The 22441-nt window shown below is 37.6% G+C and overlaps 1 protein-coding gene across 2 annotated transcripts in view; it reads left to right on the plus strand.

Moving 5' to 3' along the window:
• The first annotated feature begins 554 nt into the window (after positions 1-554).
• LOC136841812 (uncharacterized) overlaps positions 555-22441 on the plus strand; it is a 35164-nt gene continuing 13277 nt past the window's right edge. Inside the window, exons 1-8 of one of the 2 annotated variants that reach the window (XM_067109120.1) lie at positions 556-748; positions 8417-8512; positions 8610-8657; positions 8790-8978; positions 9284-9376; positions 18817-18864; positions 18994-19188; positions 19497-19601. In XM_067109120.1, coding sequence (XP_066965221.1) covers positions 8655-8657; positions 8790-8978; positions 9284-9376; positions 18817-18864; positions 18994-19188; positions 19497-19601 — 633 coding nt within the window. In that variant the 5' untranslated portion in view covers positions 556-748; positions 8417-8512; positions 8610-8654. Of the gene's footprint in view, positions 749-8416; positions 8513-8609; positions 8658-8789; positions 8979-9283; positions 9377-18816; positions 18865-18993; positions 19189-19496; positions 19602-22441 lie in introns of both variants that reach the window. The other variant, XM_067109119.1, reaches the window with a different exon arrangement.

Below are 22441 nucleotides of genomic sequence, written 5' to 3' on the forward strand. Positions count from 1 at the left end.
AAAACTTAAATTTAAAAAGACATTGAAGAGGATATTAGAAGTCTTTCCTATTCAAAAACAGATCTAACAGAGGAGCGTATGTTATTCAAGAAAAATTTTAAAAATAACAAACAAATGGATCCTCCAGAATACGAATAAGGATATTTGTTGTTGTACTTCCATTTTCCATTAAGGAGTTTTGGAACTTCGATACCTTACGGACATTAATTGGGGAATGGCATTTGTAAGCATGTACAAGCTTGTTGGCGTCAAAAGTCAAAACCAGCGACATATGAATAGAGTACTATATGCTTGGCTTTGAACTATAAAGCTTTTACTATGTAATTAATTTATATAATGTTTCTCATAAAAATATTCATAAATTCTCAAAACATGACAGTATTTATTCAATTATCAATTATTTATCTTATTTAAACATACTAATAGATATATTTTATAACTTTTTGAGTATTTCTTTTATTATAACAATATGAATAGTTGCTAAAACTTCATAAGCCATGAGATACATTACTTATTTAGGCGTTCTACCTGAAGTTGTTGTCGTTTCGTCATTGAGTTACACGAGCCAAACCTGTTTGTCGCGACGACGTTAAACCCTGTTGCGTCCTGCCCTGCTCCGAGTTCGGGCCGGACAAACTTGGTGCGTGCGAACCACTTTCCTCAAACATTCCTGCTTGACACTTTGCGTACGAAGGTCACGAAAGATCAACAAGTGAAGATGTCTGAATTGACAAGAGGCGCCATTGCCGTAAGTTGCTATAACACTTAAACATAATAATGTAATTCTGTGAAAAAAACTAGAGTCTGAATTAGCCTGAGGGCATCCCATTATGCCCAGCTTAGTTTAAATTACTTGTTTTATATATATATTTATTATATTTAAACTGAGGCCAAGATTATCCAGTTGTTAGTCAACAATATAAGGGTCGTTGTCATTTTCAGTAGTTCTAGCTTAGTTAAGAGAAAATATTTTTTACGTGTTGGTGACCTTTGCTGGCGAACCTGAATTGGGTAGTCCTACAGTTCAGGGGTCCAGATTCACTGCTCCCATGTGTCTGTTTGTTCAAATTTTAACTATTTTCAGTTTCCTCTCTTCTTCATGTCGGCAAACTATCCTATAGTATATTTGCTAAAAAAAATAATCAGTGTATCTGCTTACGGAAGTAGAGTTACGATTTTCTCAAAATTCTATGGGTTTGTATCCCCCAAGATGTTTCTTTTATTTACTTTTCCCATTTATTTCCTCTTTTTTTTTTTTTAAATCTCTGTTTCTGTAAGCTGATAAACAGCATTTTTTCATTGTTTTCCGTGATTTGATAAATAAATGTGTGTTGATCTTGACTTGATGTAATGCAGTGAATTTGGACCCCTAAACTGAAGGATGACCCCCAAAAGTCCTGTTTCCCACAGTCACCTTAGCATATGCAAAAGTCCTCAAAAGCTTCCTAAATGAAAGGAAATGGTTTTGAGTGAGGTTTTATTTGTGCCTTAGAATCCATACTTTTCTCATGTTTTATTTGAGCTTAAGAATCCAAATACTTTTCCCTTGTTTTATTTGGGCTTTAGAATCCAAATACTTTTCCCATATTTTATTTGGGCTTTAGAATCCAAATACTTTAACATGTTTTATTTGAGCCTTAGAATCCAAATACTTTTCCCAAGTTTTATTTGGGCTTTAGAATCCAAATACTTTTCCCATGTTTTATTTGAGCTTTAGAATCCAAATACTTTTCCCATGTTTTGAGCTTTAGAATCCAAATACATTTCCCATGTTTTATGTGGGCTTTAGAATCCAAATACTTTTCCCATGTTTTATTTGAGCTTTAGAATCCAAATACTTTTCCCATGTTTTTATTTGAGCTTTAGAATCCAAATACTTTCCCATGTTTTATTTGAGCCTTAGAATCCAAATACATTTCCCATGTTTTATTTGGGCGTTAGAATCCAAATACATTTCCCATGTTTTATTTGGGCTTTAGAATCCAAATACTTTTCCCATGTTTTATTTGAGCTTTAGAATCCAAATACTTTTCCCATGTTTTATTTGAGCTTTAGAATCCAAATACTTTTCCCATGTTTTTATTTGAGCTTTAGAATCCAAATACTTTCCCATGTTTTATTTGAGCTTTAGAATCCAAATACTTTTCCCATGTTTTTATTTGAGCTTTAGAATCAAATACTTTTCCCATGTTTTTATTTGAGCTTTAGAATCCAAATACTTTCCCATGTTTTATTTGAGCTTTAGAATCCAAATACTTTCCATGTTTTATTTGAGCTTTAGAATCCAAATACTTTTCCCATGTTTTTATTTGAGCTTTAGAATCCAAATACTTTCCCATGTTTTATTTGAGCTTTAGAATCCAAATACTTTTCCCATGTTTTTATTTGAGCTTTAGAATCCAAATACTTTTCCCATGTTTTTATTTGAGCTTTAGAATCCAAATACTTTCCCATGTTTTATTTGAGCTTTAGAATCCAAATACTTTCCCATGTTTTATTTGAGCTTTAGAATCCAAATACTTTTCCCATGTTTTTATTTGAGCTTTAGAATCCAAATACTTTCCCATGTTTTATTTGAGCTTTAGAATCCAAATACTTTTCCCATGTTTTTATTTGAGCTTTAGAATCAAATACTTTTCCCATGTTTTTATTTGAGCTTTAGAATCCAAATACTTTCCCATGTTTTATTTGAGCTTTAGAATCCAAATTTTCCATGTTTTATTTGAGCTAGAATCCAAATACTTTTCCCATGTTTTTATTTGAGCTTTAGAATCCAAATACTTTCCCATGTTTTATTTGAGCCTTAGAATCCAAATACATTTCCCATGTTTTATTTGGGCGTTAGAATCTAAATACATTTCCCATGTTTTATTTGGGCTTTAGAATCCAAATACTTTTCCCATGTTTTATTTGAGCTTTAGAATCCAAATACATTTCCCATGTTTTATGTGGGCTTTAGAATCCGAATACTTTTCCCATGTTTTATTTGAGCTTTAGAATCCAAATACTTTTCCCATGTTTTCATTTGAGCTTTAGAATCCAAATACTTTGCCAATGTTTTATTTGGGCTTTAGAATCCAAATACTTTTCCCATGTTTTATTTGAGCTTTAGAATCCAAATACTTTACCCATGTTTTATTTGAGCTTTAGAATCCAAATACTTTTCCCATGTTTTATTTGAGCTTTAGAATCCAAATACTATTCTCATGTTTTATTTGAGCCATAGAATCCAAACTTTTCCCATGTTTCATATGAGCCTAAGATTCCATATACTTTTCCCATAATGCATTTGAGCCTTAGAATACAAATGCTTTTCCCACGTTTCATTTGATCCTTAGAATCTAAATACTTTTCCCATGTTTTATTTGAGCCTTAGAATCTAAATACTTTTCCCATGTTTTATTTGAGCCTTAGAATCTAAATACTTTTCCCATGTTGTATTTTTGCCTTAGAATCTAAACTTTACCCATGTTTTATTTGAGCCTTAGAATCTAAATACTTTTTCCATATTATATTTGAGCCTTCGAATCTAAATATGCACTTTTCCCATGTTTTATTTGAGCCTTAGAATCCAAATACGTACTTTTCCCATGTTTTATTTGAGCCTTAGAATCTAAATATGCACAATTTCCCATGTTTTATTTGAGCCTTAGAATCTAAATGTGCACTTTTCCCATGTTTTATTTGAGCCTTAGAATCTAAATATGCACAATTTCTCATGTTTTATTTGAGCCATAGAATCTAAATGTGCACTTTTCCCATGTTTCATTTGAGCCTTAGAATCTAAATACATACTTTTTCCATGTTTCATTTGAGCCTTAGAATCTAAATATGACTTTCCCATGTTTTATTGGAGCCTTAGAATCTAAATATGACTTTCCCATGTTGTATTTGAGCCTTAGAATCTAAATATGACTTTACCATGTTTTATTGAGCCTTAGAATCTAAATATGACTTTCCCATGTTTTATTGGAGCCTTAGAATCTAAATATGACTTTCCCATGTTGTATTTGAGCCTTAGAATCTAAATATGACTTTACCATGTTTTATTGGAGCCTTAGAATCTAAATATGACTTTACCATGTTTTATTTGAGCCTTAGAATCTAAATATGACTTTCCCATGTTTTATTGGAGCCTTAGAATCTAAATATGACTTTCCCATGTTTTATTTGAGCCTTAGAATCTAAATATGACTTTACCATGTTTTATTTGAGCCTTAGAATCTAAATATGACTTTCCCATGTTTTATTTGAGCCTTAGAATCTAAATATGACTTTCCCATGTTTTATTTGAGCCTTAGAATCTAATGTGCACTTTTCCCATGTTTTATTTGAGCCTTAGAATCTAAATATGACTTTCCCATGTTTTATTTGAGCCTTAAAATCTAAATATGACTTTACCATGTTTTATTTGAGCCTTAGAATCTAAAAATGACTTTCCCATGTTTTATTTGAGCCTTAGAATCTAAATATGACTTTCCCATGTTTTATTGGAGCCTTAGAATCTAAATATGACTTTCCCATGTTTTATTTGAGCCTTAGAATCTAAATATGACTTTCCCATGTTTTATTTGAGCCTTAGAATCTAAATATGACTTTCCCATGTTTTATTTGAGCCTTAGAATCTAAATATGACTTTCCCATGTTTTATTTGAGCCTTAGAATCTAAATGTGCACTTTTCCCATGTTTTATTTGAGCCTTAGAATCCAAATATGACTTTACCATGTTTTATTGGAGCCTTAAAATCTAAATGCTTTTCCCATGTCTTTGTGGCCTTTACTGAAAGTCGAATAATTTAGATTTAACTGTAGCATAGGGAATTGCACTGTAGATCACAAATTGATTTTACATTCAAACCCATAGAGGATAAAAATCATTAGGTATGTGAAACCCAGTCCTATAGTTTTCCACTGGGACCCTTCCATAACAGAAGATTAGGGTAGGCATATAGCTCTGATTGTAATTGGGGAGAATACAAGAGATTGATTTACCCAATATATCTTGTAGAGCCATCTTGGGTACTGACCAACCTTCTAAAGTTATAGAGAATATTGTGACCACCAAACCAGTGATTTCCATTGTTAAGGATATAGAAATGAAGTCCTCTTGTCATTAGCTTATTTGTGTATACTTCAGGCATGACATTTTGAAATTAAAGCTTTTATTGGTAAAATGTGATGCAGTCAGAGGTCCCATCATGTTTCACCAACTGTGTATCATTTTGAGAAAAGTGATTCCAACACTAAGTTATTTCCATGTTACATTGGGAGTTAGATTAAATTTTTGTTGGAAAGTAAAAAATTCTTTTTTTATACTGATAATTAATTGCATTCCATCATATTTTAGGCTGTAAATCTCTGGTGTTGATTCACAGTATTGTACAGTATATGAATGGCCATTGCAGCTGTACATGTGAATTGGTTTTTGTGGAAATCAGCATGGTTTACAATATTCCCATTGTACGTTCTTTTCTATTTTCTGGCTTTTTATGTTGCTTTCATGTACTTAAGTCTGTTTTAAGTATTCTGTAGTACTGTATTCTGCGTATTGGCAGTGGTCAGGGACAAGCCATTGCAATGGCACTCAGTACCTTAGAGACCAAACTTATATGCTTATGATCATTGGCCAAGCCCCCTTTCCTCACAAACTAGGGCCAGAGAGAACCAGGTAGTGTGTTGGTGTCTCACCAGTAGACCTATAAGGTCTCACTGTAGTAAAAGCCAGGGCTCTTTGCAGTAAAGCCCCGCCCACTGCACGCCAGTGATTGGCTAGCTCTCAAAAGGGGAATGATGTCACACTAATTAACAGTCTACTGTATATGATTACCAGTATGGATGTGACCCCAGTAATATTGAGCTCCATGCACAAATGATGACACCAGATTTGAGTTTCCAGAGTTGTGAAGTCTGTAGTTGATAACTCTGATTAAAGATATACAGCACTAAGTTATGTAATATCATTATGAAGATCTTGGATCATTTTGTCTGTGCATTTTTCCTTTTGATCATGTGCAGCCTAAATACACAAGAAGCTTGTTTTAAAATTGTTGATGGCCTAGATAAGTGATTCTACATGTCAAATTTTAGTATCTTATTGAGGTTAGGCCTACATATCAAATTCTTATATTTTGAGGCAATGACAGGCCATAGGCCTACATGTCATTTTTGTATATTTAGAGCCAGTGACAAGGTACAGGCCTATACAGTACATCATTTTCTTATATTTAGAGGCAATGACAGGCCATAGGCTAGCCATCAATTTCTTATATATAGAGGCAATAACAGGACATAGGTCAATTTCTTATAGCATATAATTTTCTACTTGTATCTGTTGGAAATAGAGTAGATTTTAATTTAGCAGCTCTTAACCAACTACATATGTATATGCATACAGTGAAATGTACATGTGTAAGCAAGTGCATTAATACATATATGTGTACTGTATGTGCAGTGATGGCCATAGTAAATGTAACACCACTTACACTACAGAGAATAAAAGTAAAATTTGTCGACATGTAGGTGATGGCACATAGACCAATTGTAGGGCTGTCTCAGTCTTACACAGAACTATGGAACTGCTATCAGTGAATTATATAGAAAATATATTTACAAAAGGGATAGCAAATTATATTACTTTGGTGAATAGATATACAGTAAGGCTGCTGTAGCATTTCCGTGAGAATGAAGGCTATGGTGGGAAGGCATCATAAGATACATAACGAAATAAAAAAAAATAATAATTGAAAAAGACATGTATGAGATGATCCAGACGAGTCTGCGAGTAGCCCACGATTTATTTGATTTTGGGGGCATTCTTGTTGGACAAAAGGTTACCTAAATGTCATAATCTCTCTCTCTCTCTCTCTCTCTCTCTGTTGTAAAGAGAATATTCTAGCGTGGCTATAATCATGAAGATGTTGATTACTTTTAATTAAAACAGATGACTAAATTTCAATTAACAGTAGTAGGCAGATAATTCTTTACACTAGTATTCTATGAATAGGTTTCTATTTATTCTGCAATGTTAGGTCACCATATGAAAAGTTTTTGGAGACACTATAAGCACTATAACGGTAACTACAGAAACAGGAATAAACACAACAAGAACCACAATAAAATGTAAGATAGGCCAATAATCCAAATGTCATAAGCTGTGTAAACTGACAAAGACATCAGACACCATAGGTCTGTGTCAGATTTATTATCCTATTATTTCGAAAGGAGATAATGTCCTTAAGAAAATTCTCGGCAAATGATATCCAGTGTGACTCTAATAGACTATCATACTGTCAAACACAGGCATATACTGGTATTATAGAGTGCAGTTACAGCTTGTCATCCCATCGAATGTGTAAATGAGTGTCATTGCAAGTGAAATCAATTTTATGACTTGAATACAGTGAAATCAATTTTATGACAATTAAAATGTAAAATTTCTAAAAATCAGTATAAAATACTGTACCAGTCTGCGTAGCTCTTAGACAATCTTGGTGTTTAAATTTAGAATGGTGAACACACTTGACAGTATCAGATGGTGTTTATCGTTATCCTGTAATTCAAGTGCACCGATTCGAACGCAGACATCCCTGTATCATCTCCATGGTCAGGTGAACCTCATTATGAAAACTTTGCAGCATTGCAGAACACTCCTGACTTCACTCATATTTTTCTACTTTACCATTTTTAGGGAGATGTGTATTATGATTTTATTTTGGGTGATAATATAACATTTCCATTTGATAATCAGCAGAACTTATTTTAGAACGGTAAAACATCATTGCTAAATTAATGGAGATGGAAAGAACCACAGATTAACCAACTTTCCGAGACCATTGCCAACTAATCGGCTTCAAGGAATGGTTGTGATGTAAGCAGTGGGCAGGGCTTAGCTGGAAAGAGCCATGGATTTTGTTATAACTCAACCCCTTTCCCTAATCCCAAGCTCATTAGATTGTGAGGTCATAATTTACAGTGAAATCTGTCATGTCAAACCATGAGACTGCCACATTATAAAGTCCAGGCAAAACCAACTGAGGTACCATACTGTTGTTTCAACTCTACAGTGGTAGAAAGAAGGTAGCACAATAGGGATGCCTGAATAAGTTCTTTAGCAATCATCACATATTTCCTGAAACTCAGTATGACTGTAAACACCTGGTAAATGAGGATACTGTAGTGCATACTACCAGGTGATGTTTTCTTGCAAGGTTGTAGACAGAGTGACTTAAATACATCTCAGTGCATGTTGTCATTGTTCATTTCTGGGCATGACCATTAAGGAAGGCTCATTTCTGCCATACCCACCCATATGATCCTTTAGCTCAGCTATTAAAACCCAGTGTTTAACTTTTGTTCCTGTTTTGAGTATTACTCTTGTACAGTATGTAGGATGCTTATCTTTATTTTTTCTGAGCAGAAGTAATCCCATGGCAGTTCGTTATATCAGCGACCATGTTCTTACCTCATATATCAGTCCTCCTCTTCACCACAAGTTGACATTTCTGTTTCTTGTGTAAGTACTATACAATGTTTGTCATTATTTTGATTCCTCGTCAAGGATTTGAGTTTTTATCCATATTGTTATATTTTTAATTTAATTTCTTTATTAGGAGATTTATGCGGGTGGCCATCCTGAGGAACCTTGCATTAAAATTATGGTAAGCATTTATGAAATGGGTACATTTTTGCAACATTACTGCTGTTACATGATGATGATGATAGTTACATATGATTTTAGAATTCATCCCATATCTGATCTCATTTTCTATTGCTTGCTTGCGTGTTTTCAGGCAATGAAGAAAATACAGAGTAATGGAAAAGATAGGTACCGCCTCTTAGTATCAGATGGTCAGCAGATTTGCAGCTTTGGTATGCTTGACACTCGTCTCAATGGGTTGGTGGCAAGTGGTGAGGTAGATAGCGATTGCATCATCAAGTTGATTCGTTACACATGTGACACTGTCGAGGAGAGTAAGAAGGTTTGTGCTTTTAATTTTTTCCCCAGATTTAACGGTCAGTGTTTAGAAAAGTTTGTAGATTTAATATTTGCTTATCTAGTGAGTTCAGGTGATGAAATGTATATGCAGTTAAAATTTGTTTGGTCTGCACATGTTTGTTAGCTTTATTCAGGGTTTTTGTTTTCCACATGCAAGGAAAACTACCATCTTAGTTCTGGAAGCTTTGGTTTTTTATGCTGTGGTATTTTGTATGAATCCACAATTTATTTTTATGAATTTGCAAAAGCTAACTATAAACGCATACACTTAATTTTTTTTTTTCTTAGATCTTGACCATCTCAGACCTTGATGTTATCAAGCCAGGAGGTGTACGAAGGTCACAAGGGAAAATGGATGGATTGACGAAAAACGCCATTGTTGTAAGTTCCTATAACATGTAAATGTATCATTAATTAAAAAGAACTAGAGTCTGAGTTAGCCTAAGGGTGTCCTTAGGCTAATTAGCTTATTTAGATTAGTTGATATACTGTATATATTTATTTAAACTGAGGCCAAGCATATCCAGTTGGTAGGCTACAGCAGAAGGGTCTTTGGAAATGATCTTAACCTCTCAAGCTTTGCAGGTAGGCCTACTCAAAAGAAAAACTAAGCCCAGGTTGAGGCTCAAGTTAGCTTAGGTTAGAGAAAATATGTTTTACATTTTGGTGACCTCTGACCTCAGAATGCGGCTTTACGTGACGTTTAAATTCAACGAGGCTAGTGAACCTGAATTGTTAGTTGAATTATTGATGTTACTGACCTCATTAGGTTAGGCTAATTGCCAGAGGTACTCAAAAATCCTGTTTCCCAGTCACCTTAGCATATGCAAAACAGTCCTCCAAAGCTTCTAAATATGAAAGGAAATGATCTTGAGTGAGGTTTTGAGCCTTAGAATCAAAATACTTCTCCCATGTCTTTGCTGCCTTACTGAAAGCCTATTAATCTGAATTTAACTGTAGCATAGGGAATTGCACTGTAGATTACAAATTGATTGTACATTCAAACCCAGACAGGATAAAAATCATTAGGTATGGGAAACCTAGGCCTATAGTTTCCCCCTGGCACCCTTCCATAGCACAAGATTAGGGTAGGCTTATAGCACTGATTGTAATCAAGGAGAATACAAGATATTGGTTTACCCAGTATATCTTGTAGAACTATCTTGGGTTCTGACCAACCATGTTTTTGAAGTTATAGACTTGAAATTTAGGCTATTAAAATGTAGTAAAATTTCCAAAAATCAAAATGAAATGGCAGTCTGCGTAGTAAAATTTCCAAAAATCTTAGAATGGTGAATACACTTGACAATATCGGACTTTAATTATCATTGCCCTGTAATTCAAGTGCACTGATTCTAATGCAGACATTCCCTTGTCACCTCCCTGGTCAAGTGAACCTTGTTTACGAAAAACATTATTGCAGCATCATGGAACATTCCTGACTTCATTCAATTTTTTTTAGGGAGATATATTGATTTTATTTTGGGATAGTATAACATTTCCTTTTGACAATCATCAGAACTTATTTTAGGCCAGTAAAGCGACCATTGCTAAGTTAATGAAGATGGAAAGAACCACAGATTAACCAACCTTCTGAAACCAAATTACAGTAAGTTCTCGTGTTGCATCGTACTTTGACCTATGTCATTTCGTGGGTACGTCCTCACCATCTCCATTAAATTTATTAAAAAATTTTGGTATGTTTCTCTCTAAGTATACATATCCTTCAATGAAAAAACACTGCAAAATATCAATAAAACGTTATTTCACTTTCAGAATCCATTTATACTGTAATGTAAAAATATATCATCCTACTCTTGTAACATAACAATGGTAATTGTTTACCATCGTTTGATGGTTGAAATGGCAGAACAGATTCCGGTAGCTATCTTCACTTGATTTCATCTTAATGCAAGCTTCATTTATCTTTTATCAGCATGAAAATATTCTTTACTGACTGGTGTTCTTATATATATACAGAATTTTTTGTTTTGTTTTTGTCATTTGTTTACTCGAAATATGACCGAAATCAAAAAGTCGTAAATGAATCTCAAGTTAGTCTGTTTATATGGGACAAGTTATTTTTCATTATACAAAGTGCTATAAGCTGAAATATGACTTGAAAAAGTCTCGTCCTGAAACTAAAATTAATTTTTATATGTGTAACTCTTAGCTAAGAGTTTCTACTCAAACAGCAGTTAAAATTCTGAATTCCGTGGTAGTGATTCTTTTGTTTGTATAGATGACTATGCCCCGCCTACTTTCAGGGTACGAAAGAGGAACACCACCACCAACACGACAATTTGTTTCTGCCGCTTGTAGCGTCAACACCTGGTGTTGTTACAGCAGTTCAGAGTTTTCGAATTCGTAATTTCTTCCTTGGCGAAGTATTTTGTAGCCTTTTCGGCATTTTTTCCTTTTGACTTTCACGATTTTGACCTTTTCAACTAGTTAAGATATGTCGGACACTGGTAGTTCTAGTTTCCGGTATTGCAGTAAAGGCTGCAATACACGGATGACAAAAGCGACTTACGAATCTCACACCTTCCGTGTTCTGGTTGTAGAGGTCAGGTTTGTTCTATTAGTTTGACTTGTGATGAATGCAGGGAATGGGGAGAACAAAAATGGAAGACTAAATTCTCATTTAGCTAAGCTAGAAAGAGATAGGAAGAGGAAAACAGCCGCTAAAGCCAGCAGGAAATTAGCTAGTCAGGCTTTGACTCTTAGATTGGATAAGGCTGACACATCTGTTAATTCTCCAACTGTTAACCCTTCCACACTTGCATCAATTAATTCTCCTAAACCACCTACTCCTCCTCCTGGATCCATCACTTCCAAAACTGATTGCATCACTAGCCTTGAGAATAGGTTTGAGCAACGTTTAAATCTGGAAGTAAGTACAGTGACCCAGTTAGGGGCATCAAAACAGTGCTAAAGGTGAGGTGTCAGTGGAGGAGGCGGCTGCTCGTCCTGCTGATTCTCCTAGGCGCCAGTTCCTGCCATACTCCCCGCTACCTGGGAGGAGGCATACCGGTGGCCCAAGGGAGGTTAGTGGGGTCTGCCCATGGGCAGTCGTCCCTCAGTCCAACCTGTTGCATCCCAGGTTGCAACTAGAGACAGCCGTTGGAAAGGCATCTCAGAAGTTCATTGGCTTTCGTCAAGTTCTGAGGAGTCGTCGCCTCATAAGAGCCGTCTTCGTCGTTTCCCTGATGAATTTTGCCTGCTTAGGAGACGATTCTCAGGTAAAGATCAGTCCCCGCATCTCCCTTACAAGAGAATGAGGGAGCCCTCCTTCAGTCCTCAACCTTCGAGTAGTAAGTGGGACACTCTGGAGCGTTTCTCCTCTCCTCAGCGCCAGGAGCGGGGTTCTAGCCCGCTACACCTTTCGGGCGAACAGCTCCAGATTTTGCGTAAGCGCCCTGTTCCCTAGGAACATCTAGTATCGGCGGAACGTCCTGTTGAGGGCCAGGAAGCAGACAAGCGTCCTGTAGCAGCCAGCCGCCCTGATGCGGCCAAGCACCCTGATACGGTCAGGCGCCCTGAGGTGGTTGGACACTCCCTTTCGTTGGAGTGCCCTGAAGCTGCCGATCTTCCCATAGCACTTGAACCCCCTCAAGTCTCCAAGTGCCCTGCAGCTTTGGATAAGCCTTCTCCAGTATTGGACCCAGCTCTTGAACTGTTGCAGCACAAACTGGATAATATCCTTCATCTTTTACAGAAACCTACAGCGCAGACTGCCCCTGAATTACTCTTGATGACATCTCCGATCTCTTCTGTAGATGAAGAAGAGGAGCAGGATACGTCTTCTACGCTGTATGCATCACTCCTCAAGTGCCTTCTTCAGCAGTTTCCGGAATTTTTCTCTCCGACCTCTCCTTCTTCTCCAGGTTCGTCTTACTTGATGAGCTCTCAGCCTGTTGATTTGTCTAGACTTCCTAAGATGGTTCTCTAAATCTTCGAAGAAAGCTCTTCGTCAAGTAGAGGACTGGCTTTCCGAGAAGAGGGTTCAAGGGAGGGCCTGTTTTAGTGTTTCTCCCTCTCGCTTCTCATGCATGCGGTACTTGTTGTACGCAACAGGAGAAGCTCCTTCCCTGGGAGTGACTGCCTCCTCCCAGGGGGACTTTTCTGCGCTCATTGACTCAGGACGGAGATCAGCTTTCACGTTGGCAAAAACATTCTTTTCAGCAGAGGAGATGATCATCTGTTGAAGAGTATTTTTAAGTCCTTCGAGGTGTTGAGTTTTCTCGACTGGCATTTGGGAGCACTTGCCAAGAAGCTTCAAGAACCAGCTTTCTTGTGTGATGAAGTTGCAGACCTGGATAATTTTCTTTCTTGCGCAGATAAAGCTGTTAGAGGTGGCTCGCATGAATTAACTGCCCTGTATGCCATGGGCGTCTTGAAGAAGCGCGAACTTTGGGTCTCTTTCACATTGAAGGGTGTTCAGCCCCACAGAAATCGGCTCTCCTGTTTTCTTCCCTGGATAAACATCATTTGTTTCCTCAGTCCACCATAAATGAGATTGCAGAGAGTCTACACCAGACGTCAATGCAAAATATGTCGACTCAATCGACGAAGCGCCAGAACGGCCGGCCTGCCTTCTCTGTTAAATCGTCATCTCCTCTCAAACAACCTAAGCCATTTCGTGGAGGAAATCAGAGATTGTACCCCAGGTCCCAAGGTTCGGTCAGGTTTGCTCCCCGAGCGATCAAGAAATCTTCCTCAGAATCATCCTCGCAAGTGATGATTTAGTCCTTCATGCTCCAATAGGGACCAGACTTCGTCTCTTTTGGGAGAGATGGAGCAAAAGAGGAGCCGATCAGTTAGTGGTAAAAGTTTTAAAGGAGGGATACTCTATCCCTTTCAAGGAGAATCTGCCATTGACAGACACTCCCGTCATATTGACAGCTTACTCCATTGGCTCGGAGAAGTATTCGGCCTTGTCAGAGGAAGTGTTCTCTCTTCTGAACAAAAAGGCAATGGAATTAGTGAAAAATGCAAACTTGAAAGGATTTTACAATCTCCTTTTTGGAGTACCCTAAGCTTCAGGGGGTTGGAGACCAGTGCTCGATGTAAGTGCTACGAAGACATTCAAGTTCTTGCTTCCATCCATCAGGGAGATTGGATGATATCCCTGGACATGCAGGACGCTTATTTCCATAATCAGATTCACCGGGATTCGAGGAAATACCTATATTTTGTTTTCGAGGACCAGATCTTTCAATTTCTCTGAAAACGATGTAAACACTTTGTTTCAGTCTTATCTGCCGTTTTGCCCCACATCGGCAGTTTTCACTCAGGTGTTGGCTGCGTTTGGCGGAACCGTCGTAAACGGGACTGCCTTATTTTGTTTCTCCAGATCTTTCAATTTCGAGCACTTTGTTTCAGTCTCTCGACGGCCCCACAAGTTTTCACTCAGGTGTTGGCTGCGTTTAGCGGGAGTTAGTATCTCGTTATACCTAGACGATTGGCTAATTCGTTCACCCACGAAGATACGGTGCATGAAGGACTTACAGAAGACTCTTCTCTTGGCCCAGGAATAAGGACTAACGATGAACTTCGAGGAGTCACGAATGACTCCCACTCAGAAGATTCTTTATTTGGGAGTTCTGATAGACTCTCTTTTTCAGGCTTCTCCGTCATTCAGGAGAGTGGAAGGCTGTCTGAGGAAGGTAGACCTCTTCCTCTCGCTTCATTCTTGCTCCGCCACCCAGTGGATGAGTCTCTTGGGGACGATGGCTTCTCTGGAGCAATTCATAAGACCAGGGAGACTTCACAGGAGACCTCTCCAGTTCTGTTTAAGAGCTTGCTGAGATCGAGAAGTCATTAGGACTGCCACGTCTTTCCGATAACCCCAGAAATAAATGAGGATCTGCGGTGGTGGAGGCCCACAGACAGACTTTTGGAGGGGAAGTCGCTCGCTCCGGTGAGCCCCGACCTAGACTTCTTTTCTGACGCGTTGGATGTTGGTTGGGGAGCTCTCCTTGGGAACCTGGAAGTCTCAGGGAAGTGATCTTCGGAGGAAAAAAGGCTGCATATCAACGTGAGAGAGTTGAAGGTGATACATCTAGGTTTGCAACACATTGCAATGCAGGTACACAACAAGACTATAGCGGTACATGCGGACAATACCATGGCCCTAGCGTACATCAAACATCAAGGGGGGGACACTCTTTTTCTCTTTGCGAGGTAACAAGAAACCTGCTATGCTGGGCGGACCAGAACCAGATACGATTCATACAGGGCAAGTGCAGTGTCCTGGAGGACGAGCTGAGCCGTCACAAGCAACTTCTACCCACAGAGTGGACACTAGATTTCACGTCTGTGCCAGCCTTTGGAAACTATGGGGTCAACCAAGCATAGACATGTTTGCAACTTCCAGGAATTACCACCTTCCTCTGTTCTGTTCCCCTTTCCTGGACCCTCTAGCTTGGGTGACGGATGCAATGATCCTGGACTGGTCCAACCTAGATCTTTATGCTTTTCCTCCGTTCGGGATGATTCGGTAAGTAATAAGGAAGTTTTGCTCACACCACAATGTAAGGATGACTCGTGGCTCCCTTCTGGCCGCAGAAGGAGTGGTTCCCGGAACTGATCAATCTCCTCGTAGATTTTCCGAGACTCCTTCCTGAGATTCCAAGTCTTCTCAGAGAGCCCCACGTCAGGAAGTTTCATCAAGGCCTATCCTCTCTGGCCCTAACAGGGTTTCGACTATCTACAGACTCGTTAGAGCGAAAGGCTTTTCCACATCAGCATCAGAGGCTATCGCCAAATGTAGACACATTTCCTCCAGTAATGTCTACCAAGTTAAGTGGGCACGCTTTAGGAGTTGGAGTAGGAGAAATAAAGTCTCTTCCTCGAAAACTTCTATCACTCAGATAGCAGACTTCTTTCTCTATTTGAAATCCTCTAAAGGGTTGTCGGTCTTGACAATAAAGGGTTACAGAGCGATGCTAAGCTCCGGTTTTCGACATAAGGGTCTAGACATCTCAAACAACAAAGACTTGTGTGATCTAATTAAGTCTTTCAATATCTCCAGGTCCAAGAAAGAGGAGTCCGTCTTTTGGAATCTTGATGTAGTCTTAAGTGGCTTTCTGGCCCTCGCTTCAAACCTATGTGCTCTTCCTCTCTAAGGGATCTGACTCGGAAAACTCTTTCTGGTTGCCTTAGCAACGGCTAAGAGAGTAAGTGAGCTTCAAGCAATAAGCAAAAGGTTCAGTTTTTCGCAAATTAATGCAGTCTGCTCCCTTTTGCTTAGTTTTCTAGCAAAAAATGAGAACCCACCACATCCCTGGCCCCATTCTTTTTTTATTCCAAGCTTATTGGATATCCTAGGCACGGAAGAGGAAGAAAGAGAGCTGTGTCCAGTACTTGCCCTCCAATATTCTTTACATCGGACGGAGAAGATTAGAGATGACTTTAGTAATCTCTGGTGTTCAGTTAAAAACCCCCACCAGACCCCTTTCGAAGAACGCCATTTCGTTTTTCTTGAGGGATATCATCGTTGAGGCACACTCTCAATTAGCAGAAACTGACTTAATGCTATTGAAAGTTGAAGCGCACGAGGTAAGAGCAGTAGCTACTTCGGGAGCGTTCAAACAATCTTTCTCTCTCAGCAATCCTGGAGGCAGCCTGTTGGAAATGCAAGTCGGTATTCGCGATGCACTATGTGCGGGACATCAGGACAATTTACGATAATTGCAGTACCCTAGGACCTGTGTCCGTAGTTGGCGTAGTGATGGATGAGTAAGTGTAGGAAGTGTCCCTTCCTTTCCTTTCCTCTTCACCTTAAAAATGGTGTTGAGTTCTTGGGGACCTAGGAGGGTATGACATACTTGGAGTGCCCACTAGTTTTTAGTTTGGGTAGTGGCCTTGTTTTTATTGTTAATCATTATTTGATTATGGTATAGGTGACTTTGTTGTTCTGGTATATTATTGTTGTGGTACTGTGCCCAGGACAGGGGCAACTATGTATGCTTTGTTGGCCTTCAGTGTACACCTTTGTCAAAAGCTTAACCTTATACTTCGTCAGCCATCGGATTACTCTGCTGCAAAGTGTCCCACTTAAGTAGAGGCGCTTCTGGCCGTGCCGCTACAGGTGAGATGAGCACCACCAGAGGCAGTAATACCTGCAGCAGTTCTCTCATCAGGTAAGGAACAACAATTTATCTTATTAATTCTAAAGTAAGATTTTGTCCATGATTCCCGACCATCTTTCAATGTGGAATCAGCTAAGTGATTACTGGGTAAGTTACATATATAAAAATGACATTTTTATAATAAAGTAAAGTTTTATATATACTTAACCAGTAATTACTGATGGAGCCCACCCTCCTCCCCGCACATGGACTCTCTTTTGCATAAACAAGTTGTTGTGTTGGCGGTGGTGTTCCTCTTTTGTACCCCAAAAGTGGGCGGGACAAAGTCACCTGTACAAACAAAAGAATCGCTATCGTGGAATTCAGAATTCTAACTGTCATTCGAGTAGAAACCCTTAACTAAGTAATTACTGGGTAAGTATATATAAAACTTTATTTTATTATAAAAGTGTGTTTTTTTTTTCTCTCCAAATAGATAATGCGAAGGCTTCGTTTTGTGTCAAAATAATCAAATTCCATTTGCTGTTTTCATTTGATTTCATAATAATACGAGCTTTCTTTTAAATTTTATTGGCGTGAAGGTATTCTTTACTAATTGGTGCTCATATAAATATACAAATTTTCATTTTAATAGTTTGTTTTACCCAAAATATGACTGAAATCCATCTTGTAAAGTCGCATAAAAATGATGAGTATCTGCTATTTTATGAAAAAAAAGAAAACAGAATAAAGAAAATATAATAAAGAAAATGTACAGTACCATAAGATATGAAAATAAAAATGACTATTTTAAAACATCTCTACATATGTGAAGGCGTATTTTCCACGACGGGTTCTGGAACCTAACCCCACAACTCTGAGATATTACTGTATTGTACACTACTATAACTTATCATAGGAGTAAATGTAAGGATAATGTTAATCCTTGTACTGTATGTATGTGCTCAGGAATTGTTTTCTTTTTTATTATTTTACTGATTCACTTCATTATGTATGATTAAATCTTGACTTATGCCTAAAAATGGGTTATTCCGTGGCCATAGGATGAGATCTTGGAAGTAACCCGATGACCTACTGTATTCAGACTCAAGGAATGGTTGTGACATGACCAGTGGATGGAGCTTAGTTGTAAAGAGCCATGGATTTTGCTATAACTACTGTATTCAGACTCAAGGAATGGTTGCGACATAACCAGTGGATGGAGCTTAGTTGCAAAGAGCCATGGATTTTGCTATAACTCCCCCCCCCTTTCCCTAATCCCAAATTCACTTGGTTTGTGAGGTCATAATTTACCAGGTGATGTTTTCTTGATGAGTTATAGACAGAGCGCGACTTAAATACAGCTCAATGCATGTTGTCATTCTTCATTTCTGAGCATGACCATTAAGGAAGACTCGTCTCTGTCATACCCACCCCTATGATCCTTTGGCTCAGCTATTAAAACCCAGTGTGTAACTTTTGTTTCTAAACCCTGTTTAGAGTATTGCTCTTGTACAGTACGTGGGATGCTTATCTTTGTTTTTTCTGAGCAGAATTAATTCCACGGCAATTCATTTTATGAAGGACCACATTCTTACCTCATATATCAGTCTTTCTCTTCACCATAAGTTGACCTTTCTGTTTCTTCTATAGGTACTGTACTGTGTTTGTCATTATTTTGGTTCATCGTCAAGTATTTATATTTTTATCTATAGTTTTAAATTTGAAATTTAATTTCTTTATTAGGAGATCTTTGAGGGTCGCCATCCAGAGGAACCGTGCCTTCAAATTATGGTAAGCATTTATGAATTGGTTAGATTTTTGCAACATTACTGGTATTATATGTTGAAGAAGGTAATTCTCTATGTAATTAAGAATTCATCCCATATCTGATCTCATTATCCATTGCTTGCTTGCTTTCAGGCAATGAAGAAAGTACCAATTCCAAGTTATGGTAAAGACATGTACTGCCTTGCAGTATCAGATGGTCAGCGGGCTAGTAGCTTTGCTATGCTTGCCACTCAACTCAATGGGTTGGTGGAAAGTGGTGAGATAGACATCGATTGCATCATCAAGTTGAATCGTTACACGTGTGACATGGGCCAGAAGAGTAAGAAGGTTTGTGCTTTTAATTTTTTCTCCAAATTTAAGGGTCAGAGTGTTTAGAAGAGTTTTTAGCTTTAATATTTGCTTATCTAATAAGTTCAGGTGATGAAATTTATAATGCAGTTAAAATGTTTGGCCTATACATGGTTGTTGGCTTTATTCAAGGGTTTTTTGTTTTTTTGTCACATGCGAGGTCAAATACCAGTTTAGTTCTTGGAGCTTAGGTTTTTTTTATGCTGTGTTATTTTGTATGAATCCACTTATTTTTTTATGAATTTGCGAAAGGTAACTATATGCACTTCATTTTTGTTTTTTCATAGATCTTGATCATCTCAGACCTTGATGTTGTAAAGCCAGGAGAATATGTACGAAGGGCGCAAAGATCACAAGGGAAAATGGTTGGATTGACGCAAAACGCCATTGCTGTAAGTTGCTATAACACATAAATGTATCATTTATAATCTAATCTTGTTAAAAGAACTAGAGTCTGAGTTAGCCTAAGGGTATCTCATTAGCTTAGTTTAGATTACAAGATATGTATATTTATTTAAACTGAGGCCAGGCATATCCAGTTTTTAGGCTACAGTAGAAGGGTCGTTATCATTTTCAGTAGGAATGTAGGCTAGGCTGGGACTCGGGTTAGCTTAGCTTAGAGAAAATATGTTTTACGTTTTGGTGACCTTTAACCTCAGAGTGCCGGTTTATGTGACGTTAAAATTCAATGAAGCTAGTGGACCTGAAATGATAGTCGAATTACTGATTGTGCTGACCTCATTAGGTTAGGCTAATTGCGAGAGGTACCCAAAGTCCTGTTTCCCTCGGTCACCTTAGCATATGCAAAAGTCCTCAAAAGCTTCTACTGTAAATATGAAAGGAAATGATCTAGAGTGAGTTTTATTCGAGCCTTAGAATTGAAATACTTTACCAGTGTCTTTGCTGCTTTTACTGAAAGTCTAATAATTTGAAAATAACTGTAGCATAGAGAATTGCACTTTAGATGACAAATTGATTGTACATTCAAACTCAGACTGGATAAAAATCATCAGGTATGTGAAACCTAGCCATATACTGTCGTTTCCCACTGAGGTCCTTCTGTAACTCAAGATTAGGGTAGGCCTATAGCACTGATTGTAATCAGGGAGAATACAAGATACGTATTGGTTTACCCAATATATCGTGTCGAACCATCTTGGGTACTGACCAGCCATGTTTTTAAAGTAATATAGAATATTGTGACCACCAAACTAGTGATTTCCATTGTTAGGCTATAGAAATGAAGTCCTCATGTCATCAGCCTATTTATGTATACGGTTCTTCAGGTGTGACATTTTGAAATTAAAGCTTTTATTGGTAAAATGTGATGTAGTCAGAGGTCCCATCATGTTTCACCAACTTTGTATTATTTTGAGAAAAGTGATTCCAAAGCTTAAGTTATTTCCATATGTTGCACAGGGAGTTCAATTAAATTTTTTTGGAGAGTGAAAAATTCTTGTTTTACACTGATGATTAATTGCAGTCCATCATATGTTAGGCTGTAAAAAATCTCTGGTGTTGAATCACAGTATTGTATATGAATGGTCATTGCAGCTGTACATGTAAACTAGTTTTTTGTGGAAATCAGTGTGGTTTACAATATTCCTGTTGTAAGTTCAAGCCATTGCAATGGCACTCAATGTCTTAGAGACCAAACTTATATGCTTATGATCATTGGACAAGCCCCCTCTCCTCACAAACTAGGATCAGAGAGAACCAGGGCTCTTTGCTGTTAAGCCCGCCCACTGCACGCCAGTGACTGGCTAGCTCTCTAAAGGGGAATGATGTCACACTAATTAACAGTCCATATGATTACCTGTATGGATATGACTGTTGGGTAATGTTAAGCTCCGTGCACGAATGATGACACCACAGATTTGAATTCCCAGAGTTGTGAAGTCTGCGATTGATATCTCTGATAAAAGATACACAGCATTAATGGGAGTGCCTACATCATAAGGCCCCATTATGAAGTAAATGACTATTTCTGCCTTATGATTGAAGGGGTTTCCATCAAATTTTTACCACTTATTCTCCAACTAATAATGAAAATTCTCTCGTGGGGAAATGTACAAATTCAGCCTTTAAAGTTTTTTTTTTTTAAAAAAAAAGCATGTCACTTGAAAAATAACATGCAGAATAAAAAGTGTCACTCAAAAATGAGCATTTATTTCTGAAAAAAAATAATTTTTGAGAAAATAGCAAAACAAAAAAAATTTTGGACTTTCAAGAGAATCCTGAGATGATCAGAAGACCTTGAGCAAGTTGTCCCTATGTTATTTTAACCTGTTTTCTTTATGACGCTACCGCCAGAGAGAATGGGTTATTTTAGTGGTGTCAATTATTTTTTAATAACTTTTTTTGACATTTTTACATGCTTTTTTTTACAATTTGTTGTTCACAGTGCCATACAAGTGATGAATAAAATTGTCCAAGAACCAATCTAAACAATTTTTTTGAGCAATATATCTTCAAGATATGTTTATTTACACATAAAACAGTCCAAAACAGTTTATAACTCCTTTCACCTAACCAGACTTACAGTCATACAGACATTTTCACAAGTTTTTACAGTTTGTCATTCACAGTGCCATATGAACGATGAACAGAATTGGCAATAAACCAGAATTGTCAGTAAACCAATCTGAAAAGTTTTTTTGAACATTATCGCTTCAGGGTACGTTTATTTAGACATAAAACAGTTGAAAACTGTTAAAAATTAAAAATCAGTAATTCCTTGAAATTCTGCGGTTGGTGCACCTAATAAGTTATATACTATCATTATGAAGATCTTGGCTCATTTTGTCCGTGCATTTTTTCTTTTCATCATGTACAGCCAAAATACATAAGCATCTTGGTCTTTTTAAATTGGTGTTGTCCTAGATAAGCGATCCTGCATGTCAAATGTTAATATCTTTGAGATTAGGCCTACATATCAAATTCTTATATTTTAAGGCAATAACAGTCCATAGGCATGCTTATTAATTTAATATCTTATATTTAGAGTTAATGACAGGGCATAGGCCTACAAGTCAATTTCTTGTGTTTAGAGGCAATATCAAGGCATAGGCTTACATGTCAGTTTCTTATATTTAGAGGCAGTAACGGTCAGTTTCTCATTGCAAATAATTTTCTAGAGTAGCTTTTTTAATTTAGTAGCTCAGAACCCACGACATGTAATGTATGTGCGTGCGGTGAAATGTACACGTAAAGCGCGTGCATATACGTGTAC

Source organism: Macrobrachium rosenbergii, chromosome 9 (genome assembly GCF_040412425.1).
Source record: "Macrobrachium rosenbergii isolate ZJJX-2024 chromosome 9, ASM4041242v1, whole genome shotgun sequence".
NCBI lineage: Eukaryota > Metazoa > Arthropoda > Malacostraca > Decapoda > Palaemonidae > Macrobrachium > Macrobrachium rosenbergii.